General features: G+C 42.2%; 1 protein-coding gene across 1 annotated transcript; it reads left to right on the top strand.

Moving 5' to 3' along the window:
- The first annotated feature begins 6,015 nt into the window (after positions 1-6,015).
- On the top strand, positions 6,016-6,294 carry SERTM2 (serine rich and transmembrane domain containing 2). The gene has a single exon (XM_026086253.1). The coding sequence runs from the start codon at positions 6,016-6,018 to the stop codon at positions 6,292-6,294; it is 279 nt and encodes a 92-aa protein (XP_025942038.1).
- The last annotated feature ends 21,490 nt before the right edge of the window (positions 6,295-27,784 follow it).

Raw genomic sequence — 27,784 nt, 5'->3', positions numbered from 1 at the left:
CCGTCAGTTGGCATCTCAAGACCTGGAGTAAGAGCCATCCCTGCCACTGAACCATGTGAATTCAAGAGCAGAGGAGAAGAAAGTGCACTTGGCATGTTTGTTGCTAAAAAGGCAGTATCCTGACTCCAGCAATAAGACAGCAAATCTTTTCTGCACAAATCCCACTACCTGGGAGGAGATGTTCCTAGATAAATCACCAGCAAGCTCATGGTCTGAAACAGATGCTCAAATGTCTAGTCCCAACACCCCTGCCTGCTCTGAAAGGTAACTATGTTTTATTCTGTTCTCTCTTCCTATGCACTGCCACAGCTGAGGTATTGACATATAATCTTACACTTCAGCATGAGAACACAAAATACCATCTGCCACTGAAAGAAGAGACACCCTCCCTTTCCTCTCCCTCAAGGATCCTCCCTGGAGAAAACGCAAGCCATGGATGGAATTGATACTTTAATGCTTTGCTTGCATTTCTTCAATGCTGATTTTTTTCTGTAAATGTCACCCAGATAAAATACACCTGGTAGCATCTGTGTTCAAAAACAAACCTTTCTGCTCTTGCCAGCCAGCTAAGTGCAGGTTAACTAATAGCCTTGGAGAAGCTACACGAGTAGTTGTTCTGTTCTGTCCCATGCACCTCTTTGTAGTAGATTTAGTATTGGGTGGAAAAGCAAAAGAGAACTCAGAAAAGTTGCCTGCACTTTCAGAGATGCCTTGCTAGCAAGTGGCACTTAAACTGATCATGGCAGTAAAAGGAAGCAGCTAGGCAAGACAATGCATTTATCGCAGTTGCAAGTTCAATTTGTGCTGTCTGTCCGTACTGTTTTGGGGGAGTCTCTCTCTGTTCCTCTCTGACCTACAAAGGTGCAGAGTACGGCTGTGTGGGCTTCATAAAAATTGGCCAAATCGTGAGAGTTACCGAAGCTCCCCAAACCCTGGTAGCTGCAGTGGGAGGGTGGTAATTTCAGCACCCTTGAAGTTTTGGCTTATGCATTTGCTGTCTCGATGACACTCTAAGAAAAAAACTTGCTGTTTTTATGTTTGGGGCTACTATTTTCATTATCCATTATTTATTAAATTAAATATGTTGCTTATTTTAATCCTTGCTTAAAACCAAGCACAAACTGATAAAAAAAGAAGTGTCTGCTTGGAATTGATCTGCATCCGCTGAGCATCAGTGAGCACTAATGGTGCCTGGCACTGCTCAGAACTGGATGTATTATCTAGCCAGAGAAGAATGACTAAACCTTGATCAACAGCTTAGATCACAGGGAATTTGGGCTCTAGTTATGCTTTTCTGCTCTATAATAATCTATTTCTCTCTCAGTCAGTGGACTTGGGGGCTTCTCAGGGTAACCAGGGAGGTTTTGTCTCTGGTGTCCTGAGTTGAACAAAACTATAATCCCAACCTGCTTTATACACAGGTTCGCAGAGTCTTTGTGCACCCATTTAATTTCCCATGACCTTGGTCTCTATGGCCCTTAAGCTTCTATGCCTTAAAGGGGAGTTTGTTCCCCTTTAGTAATATCCAAAGGGATGTGCTCACTGAGGTAACTGGTGGATCAAAAGGCAAAAATCTTTGGGGTTGACTGGAGCAACTGAATTATTTCTGGAAAAGATGTAGTTAATTTCCCAGCTTTTAATAGTCTTAACAGTTGATTACTCCTGACAATTCTAGAGTTGAGACTAAAAAAAAAAAAGAAAGCTGTGCTAACTCTCCATTGCTAATATTTTCTACTCTTAATCTGTTCCTTTTACTAATAAGCGCCCAGCAGAGCTTTGTTAATTCAAGGTCTTGGTTTGTACTTAATTATTGAACTTAAAACTAATGTCCTTAGCATTATGCAGTCTAATTTTATGAAGTATGCAAAGCCATTAGGCTCTCTGCTCCTTAAGGAGAGAAACCAGCTCTGGCTTTTGCTCTCAGCAAGACAGCAGATGAGATGGGCCAGGACATTGCTCTGTACTTTCCTCAAGCACATGTCAGATTCTGGACCGACTGCATTTCATTACCAACAAAGAAATCATACTGTAAGACCAGAGGTTTAATACAGCCAGTACCCTTCATACCCTCTATTTCCCACCTACTGTATAATGTAAGAATATTCTTCATGGGGAATAATTTCCATTTATATATCCAAAGTGTGAAAATCACAAAATTAGGATGAACCTGAGAGCCAGTGCTCGGCTGTAACACAACCTTCACCTTCATGTCCCCTGCTTCTGCCTCAGCACTGAACCTGCAGTCAATGCCACAGACCACATAACAAGGCTGCAAGAGCTCTGCAAACACAGATCCTTCAGTCTTCATGCTGCTCAGGGCTGGAGGTCTTAGGGGGTTCCCCAAGGCTGCCCTAAGACCAGATGCTGAGATTACAAAGCTGCCCTCATGCCTGTGTCTCTGGAGGCTTGAGCATGCCCAGCCCCTTGCTCTGCCACTTGCACGCTGTCGGGCAGCTTAGCACAGCGCCGGCACAGGCTGTCCGAGGCTGCCTGCCGTGCCTGTGTCAGCAAGAGGCACAGGCATGCGAGAGCCCAGAGGGACGTGGGAGCCCAGGGAGCTCCCTTCTGTTTCCGAGCCCGTTCTTGGGCTACGGTGTGGACATACCCACTGAGACCTCTAGGCACACGAAGGGGCAGGGATCCAGCACAAGGCAGGTAGGTTGGAGCCCTTGTGCTGACATTCAACCTCAAAGTATACTTCACCCTACATCTCTCTCCATCGCAGCCATGAATTCACTGGCATGACCAACTGCCTCCTTGTCTTCTGTTTCTTACATTAGGAACGTGTTGCATGGCTCCTCTGGGCAGCTAAACCCATCAAAATGGGAAAAAGCTTTGAGCCCTTATTAGCATATCAGCACTATATTACTAATGACAATGATATATAAGGCACCTTTCTTGTTTATAGTTTAGCAGCACAGGTTTACACAAGCTGATGTTTCTGAGTCACAGTGACTGGATATTTCATGTTTGGGGTTGAAAATCTGAGATATCAGAAATATTCAAAGACTGGGGATATTTCCTTGTAAACTAAGTACATCTGAAGTATTTCATTTTAAAGCACCCTATGCCACCTGTAATTTGGACTCACTGAAATCTGAGGACATTCTCATTTGGTTCATTTTGATAGAACTGTGGCTGGGTTCTTAATTTGTTTGCTTTTTCTCCTGAAAACAGTTGTTTGGAGAGATCAACAGAAGATGGTTGCAGTAGGGGGAGAAAAACCCCAAACCAAACTCTGGTACCTCCTGACTGAAGCTTTCAAATCTAGACTCCTTCCAAGCTGTTATGAAACTAGCTGAGCACTTTGAAATGCAAACCCTTCTAGGCATTCTCTAGTCCTGGAGCAAGTTCTTGCTAATGACCTTCCCTCCATAAAAACTGCATTTTTTACGATACTGCTACCTGTAGCAGTTTGTAAGGATTTCTCCATGTATCCTATAAACCTTTGGTTTCTGGGGAAGTTTATAATCTGCACATAAAATATTCATTTGACTTGAAGTGTGACATTTGCAGCACTAGTTACAATACAAATGGCTTGCTTTAGTTATTTGCAGGTATTGCTGTTATAGGTATTCTGACAGCCCAACTGTTACTTGCCCACAGAGATTCAGAGGAAATTTTTCAAAGATACCTAGGGGATACTGAAAGTGCAAATCACACTGATGAAGCCTGAATGCTTCTAGAAAATCCACCTCTCATTTCCAGTGCTCCTCTTTCCCTCCCCAGACCTGCATGACTGAAGCCCACTGGAGACTGCACCCGGTCAGTCCTGAGAACTTAGTGTTTAGACCTCATAGCCCAGGTTGATGGACCAGCAGTCCCCAAGCATTGGCTTTGGGAGAGGATGTTATCCTAAATACCCTTCAAGATTCCTGCCTCTCTAGTCTAGTTAAAAGAGAGAGGAAAGCGCACTACCTATGTATTATTGCTGCCTATGGGTCTGTGAAGGTTGGGAATCTCTGTGACAGGCAAAAAGAAATCATGCTGTCAAAACCAACATGACCTTGTAGCTGAGATGAACACTCAATCTGCCCTGTGCAAAAAGCCCAGAGCCTTCCCTAATCTGAAGATTTCTCTTTTCCATTCCCCACTTTCTGAGGCTCCAAAGGGGCTGGGTCACCCCCTGGAAAAATGTTGAGCCATGCTTCTACCATGCTTCCCCATATCTTCCTACAAGAAGCACAAAACAGGGCCAGCTACCCACTCGGGGACTGCAGAAGTTGAACCCCTAGGCAATTTTTTACATCAGCAATTTGGCCCAGTTTAGCCAGCCTATTACCAAGCAGGACCTGGCCCAGTAGTGCCTAAACTGGGTTACTGTTGTCTCAAATGCTTTGATACCAAAGAAGGTACCGCAGGATTTGGGAGTCAGGTAAAGACAGTGTGGACAATTCTCAGAGTCCCTCCTCCAAAAGCACAAGACAACAGATGTTTCCCCATCACATGAAGCAAAGTAGGTCTGTCTTGCTTGTCAGAAAAGCCTGAATACCAGCTTCTTGATGCCTCAGGCCTCCAGAGCTCAACCACCTCCCTCTACAAGGCACTGGTGCCTGGGGAGGACTGAACCAAACATTGTCAATAAAATAGCCGTATGTCAGGAACTGAAGCCCTGCCAAAGCCAGAATGTTTTGCAGCAATGTGTCTTTTGGGTGAAATCTTTTATTTAAAAGCATCAAAGAACATCATTGTGACCTAATGTTTCATTTTAATGACTGCCGTAGTATATTACCATATTAATACTATTCTACTTATATCCCATCTAGGTGTATATGTAGTGAAGATTATAAATGACTGCATCACATTATTTCAGTACCATTTTTGTTTCAGCTAAAACCAAAATTCTGGGTTTTTTTCAGAGCAGAACATGATGCTTTTGGATACACTATTCAGAGAGAAGTTTCAGCATTTAGGTTTCCTGTTTCCATCTGGAAGAAACCATGGTGCTGAAATGTTAAGATTCCCCCATTTCTGGTAAGTTTTGCTCCCAGGATGTGAGCAAAGGGTCATATCCTGCGACAGAGTCCCCTGGAGGGGCCGGCAGTGCTCCAGCAACCTGCTGTGCACGCCCTGCCACAGAAATGGGGGGTCCTGAGAGATGACAAAGGAGAGACACATGGTAGAGGACAATGGCTGGATTCACATTTTTCCCTTCCTTTGTGACATCTAATCGCATAGACACTGGGGCCTTCTCCTACTCCTAAGTAGTTAGTGGTAGGAGAGGAGACCATAGCATTTAGATTTGCATGGTCTTCCTCTAAAGTTAAATATCCAGTGCTTCTCCTGATCACCAGGTGGCTCACAGGAGGAAATGAGGGATTAAACTCATTTCTTACTTATTTGTTCTAAAGATACCATGTACAGCCTAAGCTATTTTGGTACTTGGTTTTATTTCTCTCTTGCTCTCTCTCTTTTTTCCTTTTAGAAAGATGACTTCTTGACTGTCCCTAATGAGCAACTCAAAACTCCATACTCTTTAAGCAAGCATCAGTAACCCTGGCTTGGGAGAGGAGAGATCCCCCAGCAGACTGGCAAAGGAGAAAACAACCTTCCCCAGCTCATGCAAGGATAAACCACCTGCTGTGGGAGAAGCTGGCAGAAATCTCACTCACTCTGTTTGGAAAAAAAACTCTTACAAAGACCAAAGCTGTGCAGCCCTTTGCAGCTCAGTTTGAGAGAAGGACCAAAGCATATCACCTCCCAAAGGAGGTGTCCTACCAGAAGAAGGACCACTGCACTTTCAGGACAAAATAAAAGCCTAATATCAGTGTAAAACACAAGTCTAATGCTTGCTGTCATTATAACAGCAACTTGAAAAATGATCCTAAAGGCCTGTCTGTGTGAACCAGCAGTCCTGGGACCAGGAGGAAGGAGCATTTCCTGCTGAATTCTGCTCAGAAGCCATCCTGCAGTCAGACCAAAGTCTCCTCTCTTGACCTGCTTTGTGAATCTGGTGACGGAAGACAGGAAATTTGATGGTAAATAGGGAAAATGGACCAAAGCTGACAGAGAGCAATGACTGAGATTTATTTTAAATTTCGTGGAAACCTGACTGGCCGTGTCCACTTTCCAACTCTGGCTACAGAAGTAGACACAACAACAGATAAATATTCTGGCCTGTACATCTACATGGGGTTGTTCTTAACACTTCTGGCTATTATTCTCATACTGATTTTCACCATGCTCCTGCGCCTGAAGCATGTTGTTTCCCCAATCATCACATCTCCAGAGAGCACTGAGAACGCCCAGCAGTTCACAGATGTGGAAATGCACAGTACGATTCCCAGCACTTAGAGACCCCGAAGTAAAGAGAGTTCTGGGCTCGTGAAACATGTATTGTTCAGCAAAATGGTGGTGGAAAGGATCTTTGCCTGCCTGTTGAGCCCTACAACTTATTGCACCACCCTCAACAGCAGCACAGAGCATCTGGAGAATGTCAGGCAACTCAGTACGCTGACTGGCTGGGACCCACTGGCTGTTGACACTACAGGCAACGTGTGCAACACCCTCAATAAAACTGATATTGTGGAAACCCACTGCTGTCAGGGAAGACTCATATCCCTCTAAAAGCCCTTGCAGCAAATGGTAAAAGCCACAATAATGACAGCCAAAAAAACAGAGAGACACATACCAGAATGTGTCCTGGAGCCTGTACTTGCTGACCTATCTCTCTGTCTTCAAACTCCTTCCCTGTGAAAAGAGTTGACTCAACAAAGTTAAGTGGCGTAAGCTCAAAGAGCCCACAGGGCACACACAGAAATGATCAGTGCTTTGGAAATTCTCAGGCATCTCTCCCATTCAAGAAGGAAAAACTTAAACTGCTTTTTTTCCACTTGAATGGCAGATTACACAATGGAGTTTCAGAAGTATACAACTGTTCCTGAGCTGTGGATGTGCATCGCCTGCCGGAGCTATTCATTTCTGACATTAAAAACCACACAGTGAATAGTTGCATTCCAGATATCAGAAAGAGATAGCACTTTTACAAGAGGAAAGAAAATAAAGGTAAACCTTAATAAAGGTTTACAATAAAAAGGAAGTATCAGCAGGAAATGAGCAGCAGAAGAGAAAAAATGTTAAAAGACGATCTCTTCCTTTGCTCTCCTTTACATTAACTGAGCTGACTACAAATACACTCATGTCTTTCAGCTTTCCCAGTATCACTCAGTAATTAAAAAGCAATGCAAAGTTTGTGAATCAAATGGACAATGTCCTCCTAATGGGCTCAAATTCAGAGTAACACTTCCTCTCATATCTATGTTGGTTTTTCTTCCTCAAAAAATAGATCAGTTCTTCCAAAGTTTTTTTGTTTTCCTCCAAAGAAGGTTGAAGAAATGTCAGGACTTGGCACTGCAATAATGAACAGTGTGAACAGCTTTGGACATGGTCAAGTAGGGAACATGCAGATGGAAAGCAAACTGGCTGAGCACTAAAAGATAGGACTGGATTCAAATATCCTCTCAGATCATTTGGAACAGTGAGGAAAAAAATATTTACTTAAAGCTATGAAACAACATTCTGACCCAACCCTTTCACCTATGAAAGTTATACAGAGATACACTTCTTTCCTGTGGATGGGAAAGATGGAATTAAATACGGCATATCACTTCTGGGAGGGCCACTGCCTCTTACAGAAAAACATTTGAGTGAGATTGTTTCAGCTATATCTCCAAAAGCATGGATTTTACCCAGTTTATCTTCTTTATCACAGTCTAATTCTAGCTTAGCAATAAAATCCCCTGGTGCTTTCCCCTTTATATACACTTAATTGCCAATTCCCCACTCTCCATGGGACTGGAAAGTGCAAACTCCCCACACACAGTGCTAAAATTAGAGATGACACTGACTCCATGGACTTGTGATAGTAACAAGAAACCATTCTTCAAGCGCTTTGCATACAATGGTTTCCTTATTTACCTTTAAGAGCCTGCAGATGGGTGAGCTGTTTGGACTGGGAAGCTGGCTTTTTCAGCTGACTGAGAATGGGGAAAAAATGATGTGAAACATCCATACTGGATATGGTTGGTCCACAGGAAGGACTGGTGTTATTCTCACTACTGTATTTAATACGAAACTGTTTAAAGATCGCCTCTTCATATTGAATAGCATCTTTTATACTCCATGTACCCCCAGAGAAGCAGGTTTAATCTGCTTTATATAGCACAGTGACTGTGTAAGGAAAGTACAGCAGCCAATATACTCTCAGCAGTATGTCTCCATGCTGTGCTTGGCTGTTTACCTGGAAGAAAAGGCAGGAGGCAGGTTGCCCTCAACCTTTCTGTCATGGGACCATCACACGGACATCACCAGGCAGGACAGTGGCCACATCTGAAGGGTGGCTCCTCAAGAAGTTCCACTATTAGTACTGTGAAAGAGCCCAAATTCTGCGTAAGGGGGGTTTGAACATTCATTCAGCTAATACAGACTTATACTGACTGAGTCAATGCCATTTATATTTAACAAAAACATATGCAGATAAAGTTGGCTTGATACATGTCATTCTTTCAGCCACCAGAGATGCAGGCTAGCCCAGGCTCAACTACTGGCTTGCCTTGTACAACCTCTCTATTTTCTCCATGGGCCGTTTGAAAGTTGCTACTTACTTAAATCATAAATATTCTAGCATACTAAATCTGCAAGTAAGATATATTAGCCTTCCACTAGAACTATCTGTGGAAAAGCTTTATTTCCAAAAAGCTGCATGATGGATTCAAATATTGTTACAAATTATCAGACCTACCAATGGAAAATTACAGTGTCAGAATCTGAGCTGGGACTCAAATGCTGATTTCCCTGATCTCAGCTGCAAAGCCCCCAGAAGTAGGCAGCAGGACTGAGCTTCTTTCCCTCACACTAAAGAATGTTAATGTCCCATAACCTTTTAAAACTCATTCAATAAATGCATTATAAACAAAAGAGCAATCACTTTTATGTAAATTATAGTTGCATTATATCATAGTATATATTTTGGCAGACTGTGTATTTCTATATAATACTGCTGGTGAAGGCAGCCATATCTTCTAACACAAAACTGACAAGTTTTCCTTTCTAAAGTTTCATTTCTCCATTTCAAACAGAAAGTATCTGTCCTGATACAGCCACAGCCCCAAAAGCACTCTGAGCATATCACTTGTCTGCACAATGTTGGCAAATTTTAAAGCCTGCATTTCCCCTTTAAAAAAGTAAGTATTTTTATTTTTCAAATGCTTTTTCTTCCTTCTCATTCTCATTCGTAACGTTCAAGATCTGATGCCTCTGTAAAAAGATTGTTGGGACGTGTTGACCTGGGTTTGCTGAGTGGGCTTTTAGTGGGCTTTGGCATCGTTTTGGCTACACAGAATGGTAACTGGAACTTCTCCATGAGCTTGCTGGATCTTGGAGAACTGTGAGTGTCACATCCACACCCTTCCCCTCCACCAGTTTGTCTTCTTCCCACTTGTCCATCTGCTAGGGAAAGTTGGTTTTTTTTACAGAAATAAAGAAACCTGTTACAATCAATGGGGAGTCACTGACTGCTCTGTACTATGCCCAGAATGCATTCAAGGTGTGGATTTGAGAGACTGGCACATATGCAGAAGTACACTCAAGTGGTACCGCTGTTTTCAAATTAACTGTGGGCCTTGGGGGGCACCTGTGTAAGATCCCCATGTTAGGTATTACTTGAGCCAGGGCAGTTTGCTCCCATCTTAAACACAGGAAGCAAGTATGACTAGTAAAATCATCAGTCCCTCCATTCCCTACCTGGGGGGGATGACACTTCTGTAGGAACAGAAAAGCGATTATGCTTTGCTGTTCCTTGTGGGTGCAACTGCGAGGTCAGAGTAAATCATCAGAAAGCCACCATTGCTCCCAAATCTCCCAGGATATTCAGTCTAGGAGGTGTCAGGACTCCTCCCACACTTTCTGAGCACAGTGTAACTCCCCAAACCATATATATTCTACAGGATTTATGCGTGGCTAATCTCATCCACCTGACTTCCACCCATGTTCATGACTGTCCTGCATTAACAAACCCCTCAGTATTTAGCAGAGATGGTTGATATGAAGAACATGCTCTCTATGTCAGAATATATAAACATGAACCTATGTTTTCATATTCTCACAGGTCTTCAAAGGGGAAAATAACTTTGCAGACAGCAAAACTCAGCACAGCTTGAGCCTGCTGAAGGAACTTTCTTGATTTTACTTGAAAAGGGGATAAAAAATGCTTGAAACTCCAAAATTATGTGAAGTCACACATCCATGTAACTGTCAGCACTGATGAAGACTTATTTGTATACTTTATCCTCACTAGAAAAATAAATATATCCTTATCCTGTAATCACTAATGTGTGATAACTACTGTGAAGTAAAATCTAGTGCAGATAGGATAGCTGTAGTTTTAAAGGAGGTTAGCAGGTCAGGAAAGATGCAGACTCCCCTGTACCACTCACTGTCTGCTGACAGGAAATGCTACAAGCCGGCTTATCTGCACTAGCAAATCATGGCATATTAGGCAGCAAAAATGAGCAAGACTGCTGTATGATCATAGTGTCTTCCAAAGAAGGTATATATCTGTGGTGTGCCTACACTTCAGCTTAATTCTGGTATGGACAGAAAGTTTGTTCACAATCTGTTTACTTGTATTTACTCGCGCAGTCTTACAATGACATACATGACTAAAAATTCAAATGCAGACATATCTGAAATGGTACTTTCTGTGTACATGATCTGTCAACTTAGAGCTTGCCATTTTGACAGAAAAACATACCCAGAGATGGTGATGTCTGCTTGATAGATGCAGCAGGCTTAGAAAGGACTACAGAGAATGCTAAGTAAAAACCATGCAAATACATAATTTATATACAAATGCTAAAGCTGTAAGAGAAGATTTAAGACTCCTTCCTTGGGGATTGGGGAAGATACTATTTTCATTTACTGTTCTTAACACGGACTTCACAGTTGTTCACAAAAAGGAACTGCATGTGTTACACATTACAACTACCTGCATCCTCAGCTTTTTACAGCTCCAGCAAGCGTAAAAGAAGTCTTCAGTTCCTGAAGTTCATTCTGTAGCTTAGCAGAATGAATGTGGGCCCAGATATCAAAACAAAGTGTGAAGAAACACAGTGACAACTTGGTTCCTAGCTCACTCGCTCTCTAAGCTGCTCTATATGCAAATTTCCCCTCAGACCTTTTATGAGAAACGATGGTTAAAGAATCATCCAGGACAGCTGATACTATGCATGAAAAATAATCCTAAACTGAATTTGGTTTTGATGGATTGGATTTTTCAGAGGTACTCTAGGATTTCTTCAGCTCAAGGCAGAAAGAAGCTGTCCAACTGAAGGCAACACTAAGTTGTGGAAGTGAACCTGGATCCAACAGGGAGACGTCTGTCCAATTCATATGTAATTAATAAATAATCCACTGCCTGTACTCCCACCTGAATTTCATTTCTATGTAAACTTGTCAACTGGGAAACAAATGATGAATAATTCAGAAGATCTTTCCCTTCCTTCCTTCTCCTCTAGATTTATTAACCCACTTTCAAAGTATAATTCAATCAAGCTAATAACCACAGACTTCCTAAACTGACTCTGTCTGCATTAATCCAGTCTTCAGGATCAAAGTCCTACTGAGTCTCAGAGTCCCATTTAACAGCAATCGATTGAGACACAACACGCAGTCGCTTGCAAGTCGAATGAGCCCTCAGCAACATTCTTTGCTACTCAAAACCTCCTCTTTCTTGCAAGCAAGAAATCTATCTCATTTAGTCTGGGTGGTTGTCTTGAAGCTAAAAAGTCCTGAAAGACTGGTATCACAGTAGTTATCTGGTTGATGTTTACTCATGAGGTTTTATGAAAAAACAGGCACCAACTACCATTATGGAAGGATCAAGCAGACAGCTCCTCACTGGGATGTTCTACACACCCCATGTGCCCTTGTGGGCTGACATGAGGCAGACAAGTTCTTCCTTAGAAGAACTGACTTAAGCCCTGACCACATGTGCCGTTCAGAGGCAGCCAGAGCTTGGCCTGCCCTTTGAACTGCGTGCGCAAGTGGGTGCTGAGGTGGGCACTCCTCATAAAAGAAACTCAGGAGCTGGATCTGAGTGCATCACAGGCCTTGGCGTCCTCCAACAACTTCCCACTATTCCTCCCATGCCCTTTACACGTTTTCCCATATCAGAATCCCAGCCCGGCCCAGAACTCACATATGGGTGACTGCAGTGCTGTGGTGCACAGAGCAGCTGAAGGTAGATTTATTAAGGTTGTGTAAGGCTGTATTATTAGCTTGAAAGACACAGACCTAGATGCCAACTGCTGAAACAAATTTTACAAGGAAGATCTCCCCTTTAGTCTTTATGCCTTAACAACCCTTATTCAAACTAATTTATGTGCATTGCAGTTAATGAGCAGCATTGTACCAGGAACCTGTCCAAACAGCCGTGGCATAACAAGCATGTAACGGCCCAGGAAGCTCACATCTGGGCCAGTGTGAGATTGCTGCCATACACTCCCTGGCCAACCTTACAACTCGGCACAGCAGAATCAAACTGATGCAGGTTTGCTGTTGCTCACAAATTTTTTTGTGCTTCCACAGCTTGGAAGAGCTCTGAGGAGCCCTTTAGGCAATGACCCTGTCAACATGTGGAGTCTAGGTGACAACAATATATTAGTTTGCACTTATTTCATGTTGGCACCTACTAGGGAAGAAATGTGACAAGCTGTTGCTGAATGCATCCAACAAAAGAGAGGAAGGAAAGAAGCATTCTGAACGCACCTTGTTTTGGCTAATACAGTGCTACATTACACTCTGAATTTCAAAGCTGTTTATTGTTATATGGCATAACTGCCACTGAAGAGTCAGCTGACAGATAAATATAGCAGAGCAGATTCACCATACACACATCTGCAAGCTACTCTGCAAGAAAGAAGCAACTGGGACCAGAATGCTGAGGCTGCTTTTCCTTTGTTTGACTTTTGCTTGTGACTATCCACCGATTCGCTACCAGATACACCACTGCCCCACTGTCCTGCTTACCCCCCGGCTCAGACTGCTCCGCACCAGCTCAGCTGGCATCAGGCTGAATAATAATTTGCAAAGCAATTTGCTGCAAAGCAATTTGGGAAAGATATGCTGACAGACTGAGTGTATACTTAGCCTGGATGAGTTTTTGTGCTATTTCAACTTTTCCAATTAATTTTGCCTGGTTTAGAATTCTAAAAACATCTCCAAATGAATTCTGCTTTTATGAAAATTCAGTGTTTTCACTGTCTATGCAGGACAACAGCATTAACAAAGAGATTAGGAAGAGCTTATCATGCTTTAAGGCAGTAGGATGGACCAGATCGCTTCTTGAAATCTTTCCCAAACTGGCTTACAGGCATTCATGGTGGGGTGTTTAGAAAAATCCTCTCTGAAAAGCTGCCTTCCATATCCATGAGCCAGCCACAGTTCACACATAATGCTTGTAGGCAACACCTTTAAATTTGGTACCATTCCTGCCACATAAAGACTTGAATAAATCTTTACATTTTATGAGTACTGGTCAGTTCAGCATCACTGCCTCTTTTTTTTTCCTGCTGACAAAACTTGAGATCACAGAAATGATTCATCTCAGGAGCAATGGGCACAGTAATACAGACAATAGATACTTAAAATTAAAACTTTAGGTCAGAGTGTCCTGTTTATGCAATCACAGAAGTATCCATAACACAGAGAATAGTGATCCATGCAGTAAGCCTGCCAGGCAAAGGAAGGTCTGTTGTGGACAGATCTGCTCACAGATGTGTGGCTGTAGTTTTCTCTGACTGTATGCTTTACTTACGAAACTGCTCAGCTCAGAATCCAAGACACACATTAAATCACAGGAATGAATCACAGCAGTGTACTAGGGATGTGCATATAATGTAAAAAGACAAATCTGGAGCCCAGATGCACTTGTTATTCATCAGACATACAAACAAAGAAATCCAGGACCAAGAGGAGGACCAAATCAGAACTCTGTTAGTGCATGCTTGGTTCTGAATTTCAAAACAGGTGCATACTTTCCCACAATAATACATAGTCAGCTTAAAGTTAATAAATGTCAAGCTAAAATTACAACGGCTGATTTACATGATGGCAAAATGACATTAATATATGATGTTACTGTTTCTAAGGGACTTGGAAGTTGAAAGAAAGATGTTGCGTATGTGCTGGAACTATCACGGGCAATGACAATGTTAGTAAACCATCTGATTATGAGAAGTGCATATTATGCTAGCATCACTCACAGAACCATTGCCTTCTCAAAGAAATAAGATGCCACTGGTAAGTGGCAGTCTCAGAGACAAAGACTGAACAGACATGGCAGAATCAATTGCTTTCTTACTGATGGGGCTGGTCTTTCTGGTCTAGTGCCTGTGGTAGCTTGAATTTTAGCTACTTGGGCCACACTTGACGTTTAAGTCACCACAGCTAACTGCAAAAACCTTCATATGTCTCTTCTAAGGGGACAAAGCAGAGTTAGCCCAGATGGGAAAGGAATGCGTGGTTGCAGAGTCCAGTCATTTCTTGCTTGCTGCTTTTAGAGAATGTGACCTCTCTCACAGCAGGCAATACACTCTGGGAAACCAGCAGGAGCCAAACCAAATTGAGATTATTTTTTCCAAATACAACCTGTTTTGAAAAAGTCTCTTTCCACAAGCAGTTCTTTGCAGTGAGGTCAGCTACAGCAAATGTAGCTGCATCCAGTTTGTCTCTGTGCATGTGCTTCTCCTTCCATTTATGTTTGCATATTGTGTCAATGACTTAAGAAAGGACATGGGAAATTAACACCAAGAAGTTATTTAAATAAAATCATATTCTCTCTGAATGTAATTTAAAGGCAAAATGAGGAGAAGCCAACCAGCTTTCCCTTGTCTATTATCATATGATCTGACTGGGAGGTTACTGAAGAAGGAGGAGGACCTGTGAGTTACTTGGTTTTGTCTGTGTTCTGGAGACTCTGTCTTTGTGCGAGTACAAATTCTCTCATCTGCCCCCCTCAAGGAAAGACAAACAGGGCAAACAAACACCTCCATGGCCAGGGAGCAATGAGAGCTCTTGTCTGTCTCTCAGGTGATTAGACCCAGCTATACTGGGTTTTCACTTCCCCAGGTATCGTCTTACAGAAGTAAACATTGTTTTTTTTTCTAGTAGACAAATTTGTAAATAAATGCAACATGCAGTCCTCCTCTTGGGAAAGCTGTTTATTCTTTCCCATAAGTGAGTCTGAAAGAGCTTTCATTCAGTGTTACTAAGTACACGAAACCCTTCTGGTGAATGAAAATAAGTTTTTGGACCCCATTTCACCAGAAAGCTGGGGAAGACAAATTTTTGGCAATTTCAATGTTAAACACTGCCTCTTTACTAAATATTGCAGGCTTAAAAACTCAGACTAGAACATCAGACAAAGTAAACTGATACCTAGTGACATGCATACATGTGGTTATTTTATCCCTGAGTGACTGTAGCCTATTCTTTATCTTTCTCATCTATAACCATCCTCTGCTATGCTGAAGAAGCCTTGTAGCTCTTCTCTCTGCTGCCTTCTTTGCTGTTCAACAGTCTTCTGAACAACCTTCAGCAAAGCTTTGCGACTTAATGGACTATCTCAGGTTTTCAGAAATCCAGTCAAATCTGTGCTGGAAGCTGGTCTGAAGAACAGGATTGGGAGTGAGGAAATCTGAGGTTTTTCCCTTTTCTATCACAGGCAACCCATTCCACGATGTAACATGTTTGGTGAGAGTAACTACTCTACACAAAGTTAACTGCATGCCTGAGTGGTCTGGGTACCCACACTAGTTTTGAGTATCTCAGAATTTCGTAGGAGTGTAGTGGAACTCGTTTTCAGCCATTTCCTTCCCAGCTCTCTCTATCCAACATTATTTTCTGAGTATATGTCAATAAATTTATCAACCCTCAACTGACAGTAAAATTTCTAGAAATAGAACAGGCATTATATTTAGTAAGAGCCTAGATCAAGGATAAGAGGAGTTTATACAAACTCCTTCATATTTCCTCTTTGTCCCCTAGGATAGTCTTTTATCTTTTTCTGTGTTTTTTCTGTGGTAAGTGGCTGGCACATGCTCTCTCTGGCTCTCTTTATCTATTGAGAAATGTATTATAATTAGAGTTCTTTAAGATTTTTAGCATTACTAGAGGGACTTAGTTCTTTACAGAAGACAGGCTTTCTCCATTGCGGGATTCATACCATAATTAGACAAAATGATGGGCTAAGCCCCAGTGGAAAAAAATGCACTGTAATTGGTGTTCATTTGTGTTACATAAGCCCATGGAGACGATGCTGATTCCTCCTATTGCGGCCACTTCTGAAACACAGCGTTCAGTTCAAAACTGATGTATCATTATTACTTAAGTACCCACAAGCATCCTCAAGACTTGATCCATCTGAAATGTCTGATGGAAACCTTCTTCCTCTGAGAAAAATAAGATGCCCCAAAGAAAATTTAGTATCAGGCTGCATTTGCATTGCCTACTCTCAGAAGCAAGACTGCAGCCAGCCAGGGTTCCCCATGTTCCTTATTCAAGTGTCCTTGAGCTGAAGTCAGCAAAAAAATACTTGACATGGCACAAATCATATCTGTACATCAAAGCAAGACACACAAAAGAATTTGTTCCAGCCTACACTGTACAGAGTCAGTCCAAGAAAATAGCTGATTACAGTCATAGAGGAGAAGTACCAACCATCAAAGACAGATGTAATTTAGTACAAGCAATATATGGCCAGAGTTTGTGGAAAACATATAATAATATTGAAATGGTTTTATGCATGTAACAAATCATTAACAAGGACTGGTGTTATAAAGATTTAACCAAATATTTGCAACTAATTTTTAGATGAAAAGTACCAGTTTCATAAATTTTTGCTATTACCTTGCTGTTCTCAGAAATCCAGGATACTCACAATTAAGCTACACAGTTAAATTCACCTCGATCACGAATGTATTTGCATGGAGAAACAAAACAGTATTCTGTGTATATGCAATTCTTCTGGCTAATTAGCACCTCGGGGTAGGTTGTTCATAAACAGAAAACAGTAAGGGACCTGCACTATATCCCAGAAGTACTTTGCGCAATACCAATCTCTGAATCAACGAAGATTTCACTGGAATCCTCACCAAGTCACTGCCTCCTAAAAAAAAGTTAAAACTCCAGGTTCAGAGAATCCAAAGGGAATGATTTTGTCTATCTTGGCAGAAATATAAGGCCCTGGAGGGAAATGGGACACTGTCTGCTTCAGAGGAGGTTTCTGTTTGATCTTAGACATGAGTAATTTCTTCAAAGTCAAAGATCATTATATTCAGAAAAATCAACTTATTTTACTAGTTATGGCAGCAGTGACACCATAACAACTGTGGACACTGCCAGGCAATTATATCCCCTCCTTTGCCATGTTCAGCACTTGCATGGATGCAAAACTTTGATAAGGGACAGAAAAGGAGTATTATTTGCTTCATGGCAAAGGTATTGGGTCAAGTCCAGCGCTGCCTGATAGTGACCTGATGCTGCTGCATATAGAAGTTGCTCAGCAGCCTGTAAGCGTCCTCACTCCAATTCCTGGTGGCCAATTGTCCCTATCTCTAGGCAAAGCTCAATGCCATTACTGAAAGGATTAGAAATGAATGGCGCTGTGAAGAATGAAGAATTTTCTCAGCCTTTGTAGTCCCACCTCCCAGTCACCGCAGAGAAAAGCTGACCTGTCACTACTAAGTATGTTGCATCTCACTTATGGATTGACTAAAGATCTCAGTCTACCCTCAGCTGTCAGTCCAATCTATGACACATTTAAAAATCAGACAAACCAAAACCAAGTCCCTTCATTCGGACTGATTTCTTTAACTATGAGTCATTGTTTTAATATGGCAAAATGATGGGAGCAATGCTTTGCAGTGTGGCACTAACAGAAAACATTACTACACCAAGCCTTACGTAAATGAACAGTCACATTTAGGATCTGAGCATCTCTCAGTTTTATCAGGGAAAGGGAGAAGCAATGTTACTGTAGATGGAAGTACAGGTGGCCATGCATAAGTATGCTACAGGCTGAAGCAAACAGGACTATCGCGTTCAGTAATGTTTTCTCTTGGGACAAGATAATGCAAAACAGTCTTGTTTTGACATTAGCGCATCCAGTGGTAATGACTCTCCCACACGTAGCACTGAGTTCTGTTTTAGATCTAAGTCAGTTAAATTACACCTGGGATGAATCTGGTCCAATATTTCTGAGCAAGTTCTAGCAAGATTATTTATTTTGAACAGTTGAATGTTAACCTGGAATTATGATGCAAGAAATCCTGAGGGAAAATTCAACATCATAAGCTGATACCTAAGTAAGAGTTTATATTTGTAAAGGGTACAAGCATATACACATATAACACTTATCCAATGAATTGTAAATATGAATGGGTATTTCTGTTATGCCTCTCCCTGCACACATCCTTAAGATATTAAAAAATAAAAGTCACAATTTTTTATCTTCACATCTTTGTGAAATTCACTGCATAATATTAACATTTTGGTTTGCCTCTGCATAAATTATTTTCAGTATTTCTGGTGGTGAAAAAAGGCTATAAACAGGAAATGTGTAGAAACAAAGATGTTTCTGATATTGGTTCTTCTCAGTCTGATTCACTGCTATATAAACAGGCAAACACAAAACTGGTGAACTAAACAGAGCTTTTTAAGACTCTCCAGTTTGAGGTCAATGGTTTTGGCAACTATCTACTGGCCACTTTGATCCCTGATATCTAATGGGAACTAGACTGCCTGTAGATAATAAGCTGATAGTGATAGTAGAAACAAAAGGGAGACATAAATGAATCACAACTCCATCACTGCCATTAGCACCTCTGCTGCAGTTGCAAAGGCTTGCGAATGATGCAGAGGATCCAGTTCCTTTGAATAAGATTTGCTGGAAGCAGGCAGACTCAGCACACAAACCAGTCTGATCTTCAAGGCCTTCTGCAGACCTGTGTTGGCTATCTCTGTTGATCTGCTGTGAAACGAATCTCAAATGCTTTCAGGATTTCACTTTTGCTTCGATAGGCAGCTTGAGAATTAAAAACAGGCATCGCAAACGTAAAGACGCTAATAAGATGTACTGAAAAGACCCAGCAAAAAGGAGCCTGCACACTTGATTCCAATTAAAATCCCCTTTTGATCCCAATTAATGGAGTGTATGTGGGCAGCCCTCTAGTGGCATGAACACTACAGATCACGTTTGCTCCTCACCCTGCTTTTCTGTTTTCTTTTGAAGCAGAATTACAGCATTTTTTCATTAATCGTAGGGTATATTCAGCTAGTCCACATTCTTCCAAAATCCATTTACTTGATCAGTGGAGCGACTTGGGTGTCACTGAAGACTTCTGAAGTGCAATTCGAAATGCCTACATAAGCTACTGCTGCCGAGAGCCAGACATTGGAAAACACCAGGCACAGGGACATAGGTGAAATTAGGACTGGGCCACAGGCAACTCCTTACTTATTTTTATGCTACATGGCTAGGGGAGACGTTTATACATATCTGTACAGTTGGGACTGGCTGGGAAAAGGGGAAAGCTCACTCAGAGCTCATTCCTAAAAGAATAAAACTGTTGGTTTATTTGAGCATAATATTCTAATTTCCTTCAAAAAATGCACATCAAAAAGAATATCTGAAACATGAAGTATATTTCAGTGCTTGTAAAAATGCATGCAGGGCCACCTCAAGATTTGATTACATGTACACCAGCACAAGCAGCCTTCGGAGAACAAAGCTCATTGATTTCAGGGAATCTGATTTGCCTGGATGAAAACAAATTTTTAATAGATTTGTTTGTCAGACAGATTATGCAGGAACACGAAATAGCAGGGCATTCACACAGCGGATTGCTGTGGCGGTGCTTGCTGGTAGCTAGTAGGCAGGAATAGTGGTGTGTGTTCTTCCCAGACTGCGAGGAGAGATGCCAGGCTGTCACGGGCTGAGGTTCCCTGGAGAGCTGAAGGGACCGGTTGCCAGGAGACATCAGCCATATCGAGCCTTCACGGCCATGATATCTCTCCTTGTGATAGACCTCAGACCCCCTCCTAGTCCTGCACAGATGCCTGTATTTCAACTGTTCTTCAAATTATTTCCTTTACAATCTGCCAAATGTCTCTAATACTGACTGGAAATCACTGGCTTTGGGAAATTGTATTTGATATGAAGCCCATTTTCTCTTTCTTTAATGCAAGTATTTTATCCTTCACAGAAACCTAGCAGAGGCATCAAGCATCAGTGAAGATTCAGTTCACCAGCTGGTATAAATCAGCTGAGCCACACTATTATAATAAAGATTGAAACACAGTATGTGCTATATCCTAGCATAAAGGTGACTGCCTGCTTCATGGGCAGGGCAAAGATGAGCACAGCTTTATTTCCAGGAACTACTAAGCCCTGAGCTTTCAAAAGTCAGGTCTCAGAGAATCATAACATTGTTTAAATATAAAGCAAAACAGGAGTAATACAAAGATATATAGTTATAGGTATATAATAAATATTCTTTATGTGTTAATCTTCAGAACCTTAAGATTTCACTGAGTCACGTTCTCAATTTCCTCTCCACAAGCATAACGGCTTAAAAATCATGATCACATAATTCCAGAACCTGGAGCTTTAAGGCACACCATCAAATATTGCAAAATTCAAAATGAATCTATGAGAGTTGTCAGATCATGGACTGATATAACACTCATTCTAGCTAAGCCACCACCTCCCCGTCCACCTCAAATGTGGAAGATTGAGTCAGTGGACACAGTTCCCTGTGCTTCTTCAGCGCCTGCCTTCTGCTAGCCAGCCCTAAGGAAAAGGTGGTCTAACATCCCTTCGCTGTCTCCAGTTAGTCTGAGCTTTTGTGTATGTGTAGGTTATCTGACAATCCTCACTGCCAAATGACAGCCCCCAAAGTGACAATTCAATTGATGTAGAAAAGTTGTCATGAATTATTTCAAAGTATACTATTTAGATTTGCCTAACAAATGTTCCTTGGTTATTTTTGCAGCCCAAGAATCTCTGAATCATGCTAATATGAAGGAAAAATCATCTATCACCAAGACAACACCACAATTAATTGAGAGAAGAAAAGGAAGTGAACCTTTTTTTCAGTTCAAATTTTTATGTAGCCAACTAGAAAGAGAAGTAAGACTATCTTTACTCATTTTTCAAATTGATGAACATGTAAAAAGTACTAAAACATACTTTGCTATCAACTGAAAATGTTAATTTAGTGTGGAGAGGCCTAATTGCTCTCTTGTGCCTCATGTGATCCACTACAGCACTATACCACAGGTCAAGAGGAGAATCAATCTGTGCACAAAATAAAAGGTAAAGGAAAGGCAGAGTCATATTTTTAACTAGCCAGTCACTGGCATTTTTTTCCTTCAAAGGATATCAGACTTTCCAGGCTAACAGATTTACTTATCTTTCCATTGTTATATATTTTTAAATGATTGCTTCATTATTTGATACAGTGTCTGCAGCCCCGGCATTTGGGGAGCTGGCAAAGTTTTATTGTGACAGTTGCAAGTTAGTCTTTAGACTTCAAGGATAAACTGAGGGCAGACTGTAGTTTTCAGAAACCAGGATGTGAACTGGCTAGCTTATTTTCATGCATTTTCTTACTCCTGAATAATATAGTTATGGAGCTTTCAGGGCAAACTTTGGCAAACTGAGTTGAATACAAAGAGACAGAGCTCAAAAACTGAACCATCAAAAGAAAGCCAGAAACATTTCAATGAAAAGGCTAAGGAGAAGGGAGGAGGCATACATCATTTCTCACTTAACAAAAAAACAACTTGCACTCATGCCATCTTCAGTTTCTTGCCCAGATGTTGTCATGGGAAGAAAATATCAGAATATAAATTATGCCATATACAGCACAGATGGGAGAAAACTCTCACAGGAACTTACCTTCCATTTTAGCCCTCTCCTAACCTCTGCCTCTTGGGTCTTTGACTACTTTATGTTAGTCCGAGTCCCTATTTCTTGAATGTCGCTGATACCCTCCCAGTGCACATATATGCCCTGGAGTGAAACAACTGGTGCGGCAAACAGAGACTCTCAAGCCCAAGTGGGGACTGGTTCACACAAGCTCTGCCCCACAGACTAGGGCACACAGCTGCCCAAGCCATGTGGCTCAGCAAATGCGATCCCAGCTACTAACGGCACGAACAGGCAGGCGTAGCTGCAGTTCCCCAGCATTTAAACCAATCTAAGTCCACGGCGCTACAATCCTGCCTCCTTCTTTGTGCTAGTACCCATGCTTGCGCAACTCAGGAAGCAAATCCAACTCCAAACAAACCACTTATTTGTCAGATCAGCTCTCTGAACCGAATCACTGTGTAGTTGTACGAGCAGCTGTAGAAGCACAAGGGCAGGGGGGAATGAATGGACAGGAACAGGGCATGACATGAAGTTGGGATTACAGGATCTTTAACTGCCTTGGAACTGCAGGCATCAGTTCCAAGCATCTCATTCTGCAGACACCAAAAGTCTAAATGACCAGTAGCTCTCATGGATCAGAGCATAAGCGCTCACGAGCAAAATTCCACGTATGCCCTACAAAACTTTTAGATAAAATAGCAGGTACAAATTAGGATGAGACTGAGTCCTATAATGGATGGCTTCTCCTTTCCTCTTTAGTTTAAAATCACCCTAGCAAACCTAACTCAATTTGCAAGTGGAATGTATCCTCCATCGTTCAGTGAAAACTCCAATGCACATTTTAGTCCCCACAAAATTATTTGTGGGTATTTTGTTCTTCTGTTCCCTAGACAGCATGATGCTGGGAGTGCAAGCTGCAGAGGACGCTAACTTTCAATGACACATTAAAAATACCAAGTTGGAATCACACAGACCTGCTCCATACTGTGTTCTTTTAATCTCTGGCCTTCCAGCAGTCCTCATGTTCTGACAACCATTTCAGTGTTTTCTGAATTCTCTTCATTCTAAAAAGCAAATGAGTATCACAGGATCCTATAAAAGCAAATGAGTATCACAGGATCCTATAGAAGTGAAATTCAGCATTCATGCAATTAATTATCAAAAGAATTAAATGCAAAACCTGCTCTTCCATGATCTGGGACATATAGTATTTTAAGAGAGCTGTGGCTTCTGTTGGCATGAGATCTTTGTTGTATTTATAATTATTTTCTTTTTTGAGCATGTTTACAACAACCAGGTAGCTGTATTAACCCTTATTTCAGACAGCACTGTATTTAACATCTTCCACAAGGAGTATTAAAAGTGATGAAGAGTAAGAAGGGCTCCCTGTTGACAGGCCATTTCTCTTGGACTTTTTTGATTAAGTAAACTGGAGGACAGATTGCATTTGACAGGCTAGTGAGATTAGGCCTGGTTTTGCAAACTGCTGAGCACGCTAAATTCTCCTTGAAATTGAAAGTACTGGGCTGTTTTGCAATCAGGCCTACTACATTTTGGAAGGAGAAGAGCAGCATGCTTTCCTCACTTTGAACAGTGCTTTGATAACACAGAAGTTGGAACACATCAACATAAAATTAGTCCGAAACACTTCTTAAGAGTAAGAAGAGGTCAGCCAATTTGCTTTTCTTTTTCTTGAGCAGTGTGGGTTTACCATTACCTAACGTGCAATACTCCTAACAAGCTCCATGCTTTGTTTAAATTGCAACTTCCCTAAAGCATGGACAAAAACCATTGAGCAGGTTTTAGAATATACCACAAACCAGACAGCCATTGGCTGGAGGAATAAGTTTTCCTGTACACAAACATTAATCATAAGAGCAAACCTTGATATAAGAATTAACAGAGTACTATGCAGCCTGTACTATAGTTTCTCTCTCACCTGAGGATTAGAAAGACTAAGACTACTCAGCTTCATTTTTCTAAACACACATTTTATTCTGCTGAAGTTTGAGGGAGCAAATAATGACAGTACAAACAATTTGCTGCTGACGCGCAGAACGTTTTCTTTAGAGTACCTTACTTTATAGGAGCTTTAAGCTACGAGTGGATGGCTGAAAGCAAGGTCATAGCTGAGATACAGTGACAAACACTGTAAACCTGTGCTAACTGCAGAATGAACACGTGGGCTTAACTCACCGTGATGGTGAGTTTATTTTGCAATTTGGGCAGAGCAATAGCATGCTCACATGGTGAGTTACTGTGCCTCAGCCACAAACGAGCAGTAATTTGCTAAACTATAGTAACCTAACCTAATATAAATTAATGATATAAACAGAAACATGCTCCAATATACTTAAATTCTATCCTCATTAATTTTAATTAAAAAAATTCTTTAATAGCTGTTTTATAATAGCCTCATCTCTTCTCAGAAAGGTTTTTTTGATGTGTTGACCCTCCTCTGTCACACCTGAAAAACTTAGCATCCTTCCTTTCATTCCAAAATCTTCCTATATCCATCAGCTGTCAGGGCCCTGAGGGCACCAATTGGCCTTAATTGCCCTGACCAGTCTCACCTGGGGCCTCCACCCCCCCACCCCCCCACCCCCCCCGCTGACAGGGCTGCATTTAAGCCCAGGCTGGGTCCTCACTCCCTGCTGAGCTGCATCATAGGTGTGCTTTCTCCTGATCCTGGTCTAAGTTGCTGCTTGGATTTCCTGGCTGGACCTTGGACTTGGCCTGTTGCTTTGCCTTTCCTGATGACTGTGGGGCTGCTGGCAGGACCCGTCTGCTGCCACCGCCCTGCTCTCCTTGCCTGTCTCTGGCGTTGAGGGATTGTGCCCTGCCGGTGATGTTGCTTCCTGGACTGTGTTGTGGCTGTGCTCTGCTTGCAGCTTGCCTGCCCCTGGGGAGCAGCAAGAGCAGGGGGAGGCTGGTGAGGGCTGCTGAGGCCTGCTGCATTGCTTAGGGCTCTGACACCAGTTTGGCTCTACAACATATCTCCCAACACCAAATACAGCCACTCCCCATGTCTGCTGTCAGCACCACTTGCTTTAATCAAACAATAAATAAATTTTAGTGTGCCTCATTATGCTAAATGAAAGCAATAGGGGGCTAATGAGCATTGTGAATGAGCCATTAGCATGGCAATCAGAGGCATCCTCAGAGAGGCTAAATCTCTTCTGCATCTTTCTTTGGACAATCAGCAGTATATATAGATGTAACCTTGTCTATTAAATCTAATTCAGAGAATAAGTATGTTTAGATGTCTAATTAGAGTAGCTTCTTTTTGTCAAAAAGTATGTTGCTTTACACTTTTAATTAAGAACATTTTTTGTTCAGTTTATGCAACTGGAAAGGATTATTCTGTCCTTCAGTGGCCAAGACTGTATGCGTTATCAGATGTAATGTTTCATTTTGAAACTACAACACTGCAGGATTTTCATCGCAAAGGGGAAACATACCTGAGATGAGAAATTTGCTGGTGACTTCATCTTTGCTACTGATTTAATGGGGCTTTAATACTGTACACCACTTTGTTCAGAAGAGATCTTCACTTCCCACCTCAGCTCCTCTCTGATTCCCTGTTCCTTAGCTCTTGGGATCACATTGTGTTGGGAATTGATATGCTCTTGCTCATGGGAGCATTTTTCCTCGGTCCTTGTAGAAGGTGGTAAGACCAGCCTGAAACAGCACAAGAAAGATGCGTGCTTAAAGGGTGGTAGGGAGGAGTGGGAATCTCACTGTATTCAGTGATGCTGAGCATGTATCTTTCAAAAGGCAAAGGGCAGGAGGAAAAAAACTATTTAAATGACTTTAAAAATAAGAATTAGCTTTTTTTAAGTGAGTATTTTAAAATGACTCAATTCTCTGCACATTGTTAATATAATCATCTCCCCAGAAAGCTTTGGAGGAGATAAATTGCTAAATGCCACCTTGCAGGTGAAGAAACAGAAAAGATAAAAACCTCACCAAGGTGCTGCTGCTGGTCAGTGAAAAAGTAGGGGGGAATCAGGACACTGCTCCTACCCTTGATTTCAGTCTCATTTTCAAGATTTTCCCTGAGTTGCAATCAGGACAGGATGTGCATTTTCAACTCCCTTCACGGGTTTCTTTTTTAGACACAATAATTCAATTTTTATGCCCAAATTTCCTGGAATCAGATAAGACTCAACAGACAGTTTCCTTCAGAGTTTGTATCATTTCTGGGATTTTTTTCCTGAGTGAACACAGTTCACATAGCCAGAACTATTTATACTTACAGTTCTCTAAACCAAATATAAAATACAGAGTCAAGAGATTTGTCTCCTGTCTAATCCGATCCCTGTGGTGTCAGTATAAGTGATCTCCACATAGCAAAACCACCCAGGCTCACTCGCAGAGAGGGGCGTACGCAATCTGTTCCTGCCTCGCAGTTGCTTGAAGCTAGGCCTCTGCCCTATGCACTTGCTTTGCAATGCCACAATCTCTCTCCTGCTGGTGTCCCCAGATGATCTGCTGACCAGCCATGGCAGCAGTGCAGCTGGGCTGCTGGAAGGGAAGTGTATCCCTCAGTGAGGCCCAGCGCTCAAAGGGATGCAGAAGCCCATCACCCACAGGCCACCACCACAGGCGCCACGTGGCACCGCTTCAGGCATCAGAGGTATGAAACGTTCATCCCTCCTCCAAAACATGACTGACTACTCATATATTGCCACCCTCTTCTGATGTTTTGGTGAGTTATGAGACCAGTATTAAAATAAATAGAATATACTAGAATAAAGTCCCAGCTGTTGGTATCAAGAGATTACCTGAGAATCTGTTTTTTTTTCCTTGTCCTCAGAACTACAGTGGAAGTTAACAGGCCCAGACAGCAGAAAGCCAAGAGAAAGAACTCTGCAAATACTTAAGGACTCCCGACACCCTGATTTTCTACGGCTTGGCTTGTGACTTTTACATGTGGCAAGGCTGTATGGAGAGAAACAGAATGGAAAGGAATAGGTTGAGATGATCAGCTCAACAAAAGTGTACTGTAAAAAATACAGCAGGTTATATCAGTGAATGCTGGTGACAGGAACTTTGGTCTTTTTGCTTCTGTCCTCACTTAGCTTCCTCACCTTATTTTCTTGTCTCGGTCCTAGACTGTCTGCCCCAGACACCTTTTACTTCCTTGGCTTATAGCGCATCTCAAACTGTCCCACTGGGAGCCTGCCACTGTGTCAGTTTTCCTGGGATTTTGCAGCTCCTGTCCCACACCGGACACTCTGCAGGGTGCCAGCTCTCCAGCTGCCAGGCAGCCCGCTCTCACAGCCACGGCTGCTGCCAGGACTTACAACAGCATGTAGCAGTATTTGTGTTAATGTGTTTCGATCTCAGAAACGTTTTCCTAGCAGGCAACTTAAATGGTTAAAAATAAACCCATCAAACTTTTCTTCAAGAGAGAGAGGCATAGCAGATTTGCCAAGGGAGCTAAGCATGCACAAGCTGGCAATATTTGGTACAGCTCCGATCCCAGAAGCTACATAGCTGCACTGACCCAAGCCTCCTGGGCTAGTTCTCCTGAGAAAAGCCATTTAAGAAAAAAGGCCATCTTGGTATTTTCTTTTCTTTTCTTAAAAAAAAATAAGTCAATTCTTGATCTTTTTTGATAGCGGGAGGAGGCTTAAAGAGCTGTGGTGACTTCTGCGTAAGGGGCTGCTTCCTCCTCACCACAGAGGAAACCGAATGCGACAAAGTAGCTAAGCAGAGGGACAGTAGCAAGCCGCCAGGCAGCTGTCCTTAGCGCCCCGGGGCCAACGCGCCGCCCACAGGCAGGGCCGCGGCGCGGGGGGGCTCGGGGCTGGCCCGGGGCCGGGGCCGCCCCTGAGGGCGGCGGCC

The sequence above is a fragment of the Apteryx rowi genome, unplaced genomic scaffold (assembly GCF_003343035.1).
Source record: "Apteryx rowi isolate R43461 unplaced genomic scaffold, aptRow1 scaffold_69, whole genome shotgun sequence".
Taxonomy (NCBI): Eukaryota; Metazoa; Chordata; class Aves; order Apterygiformes; family Apterygidae; genus Apteryx; species Apteryx rowi.
Note: the sequence above shows the minus strand (reverse complement) of the source record. Positions and strands in the feature narration are given on the sequence as shown.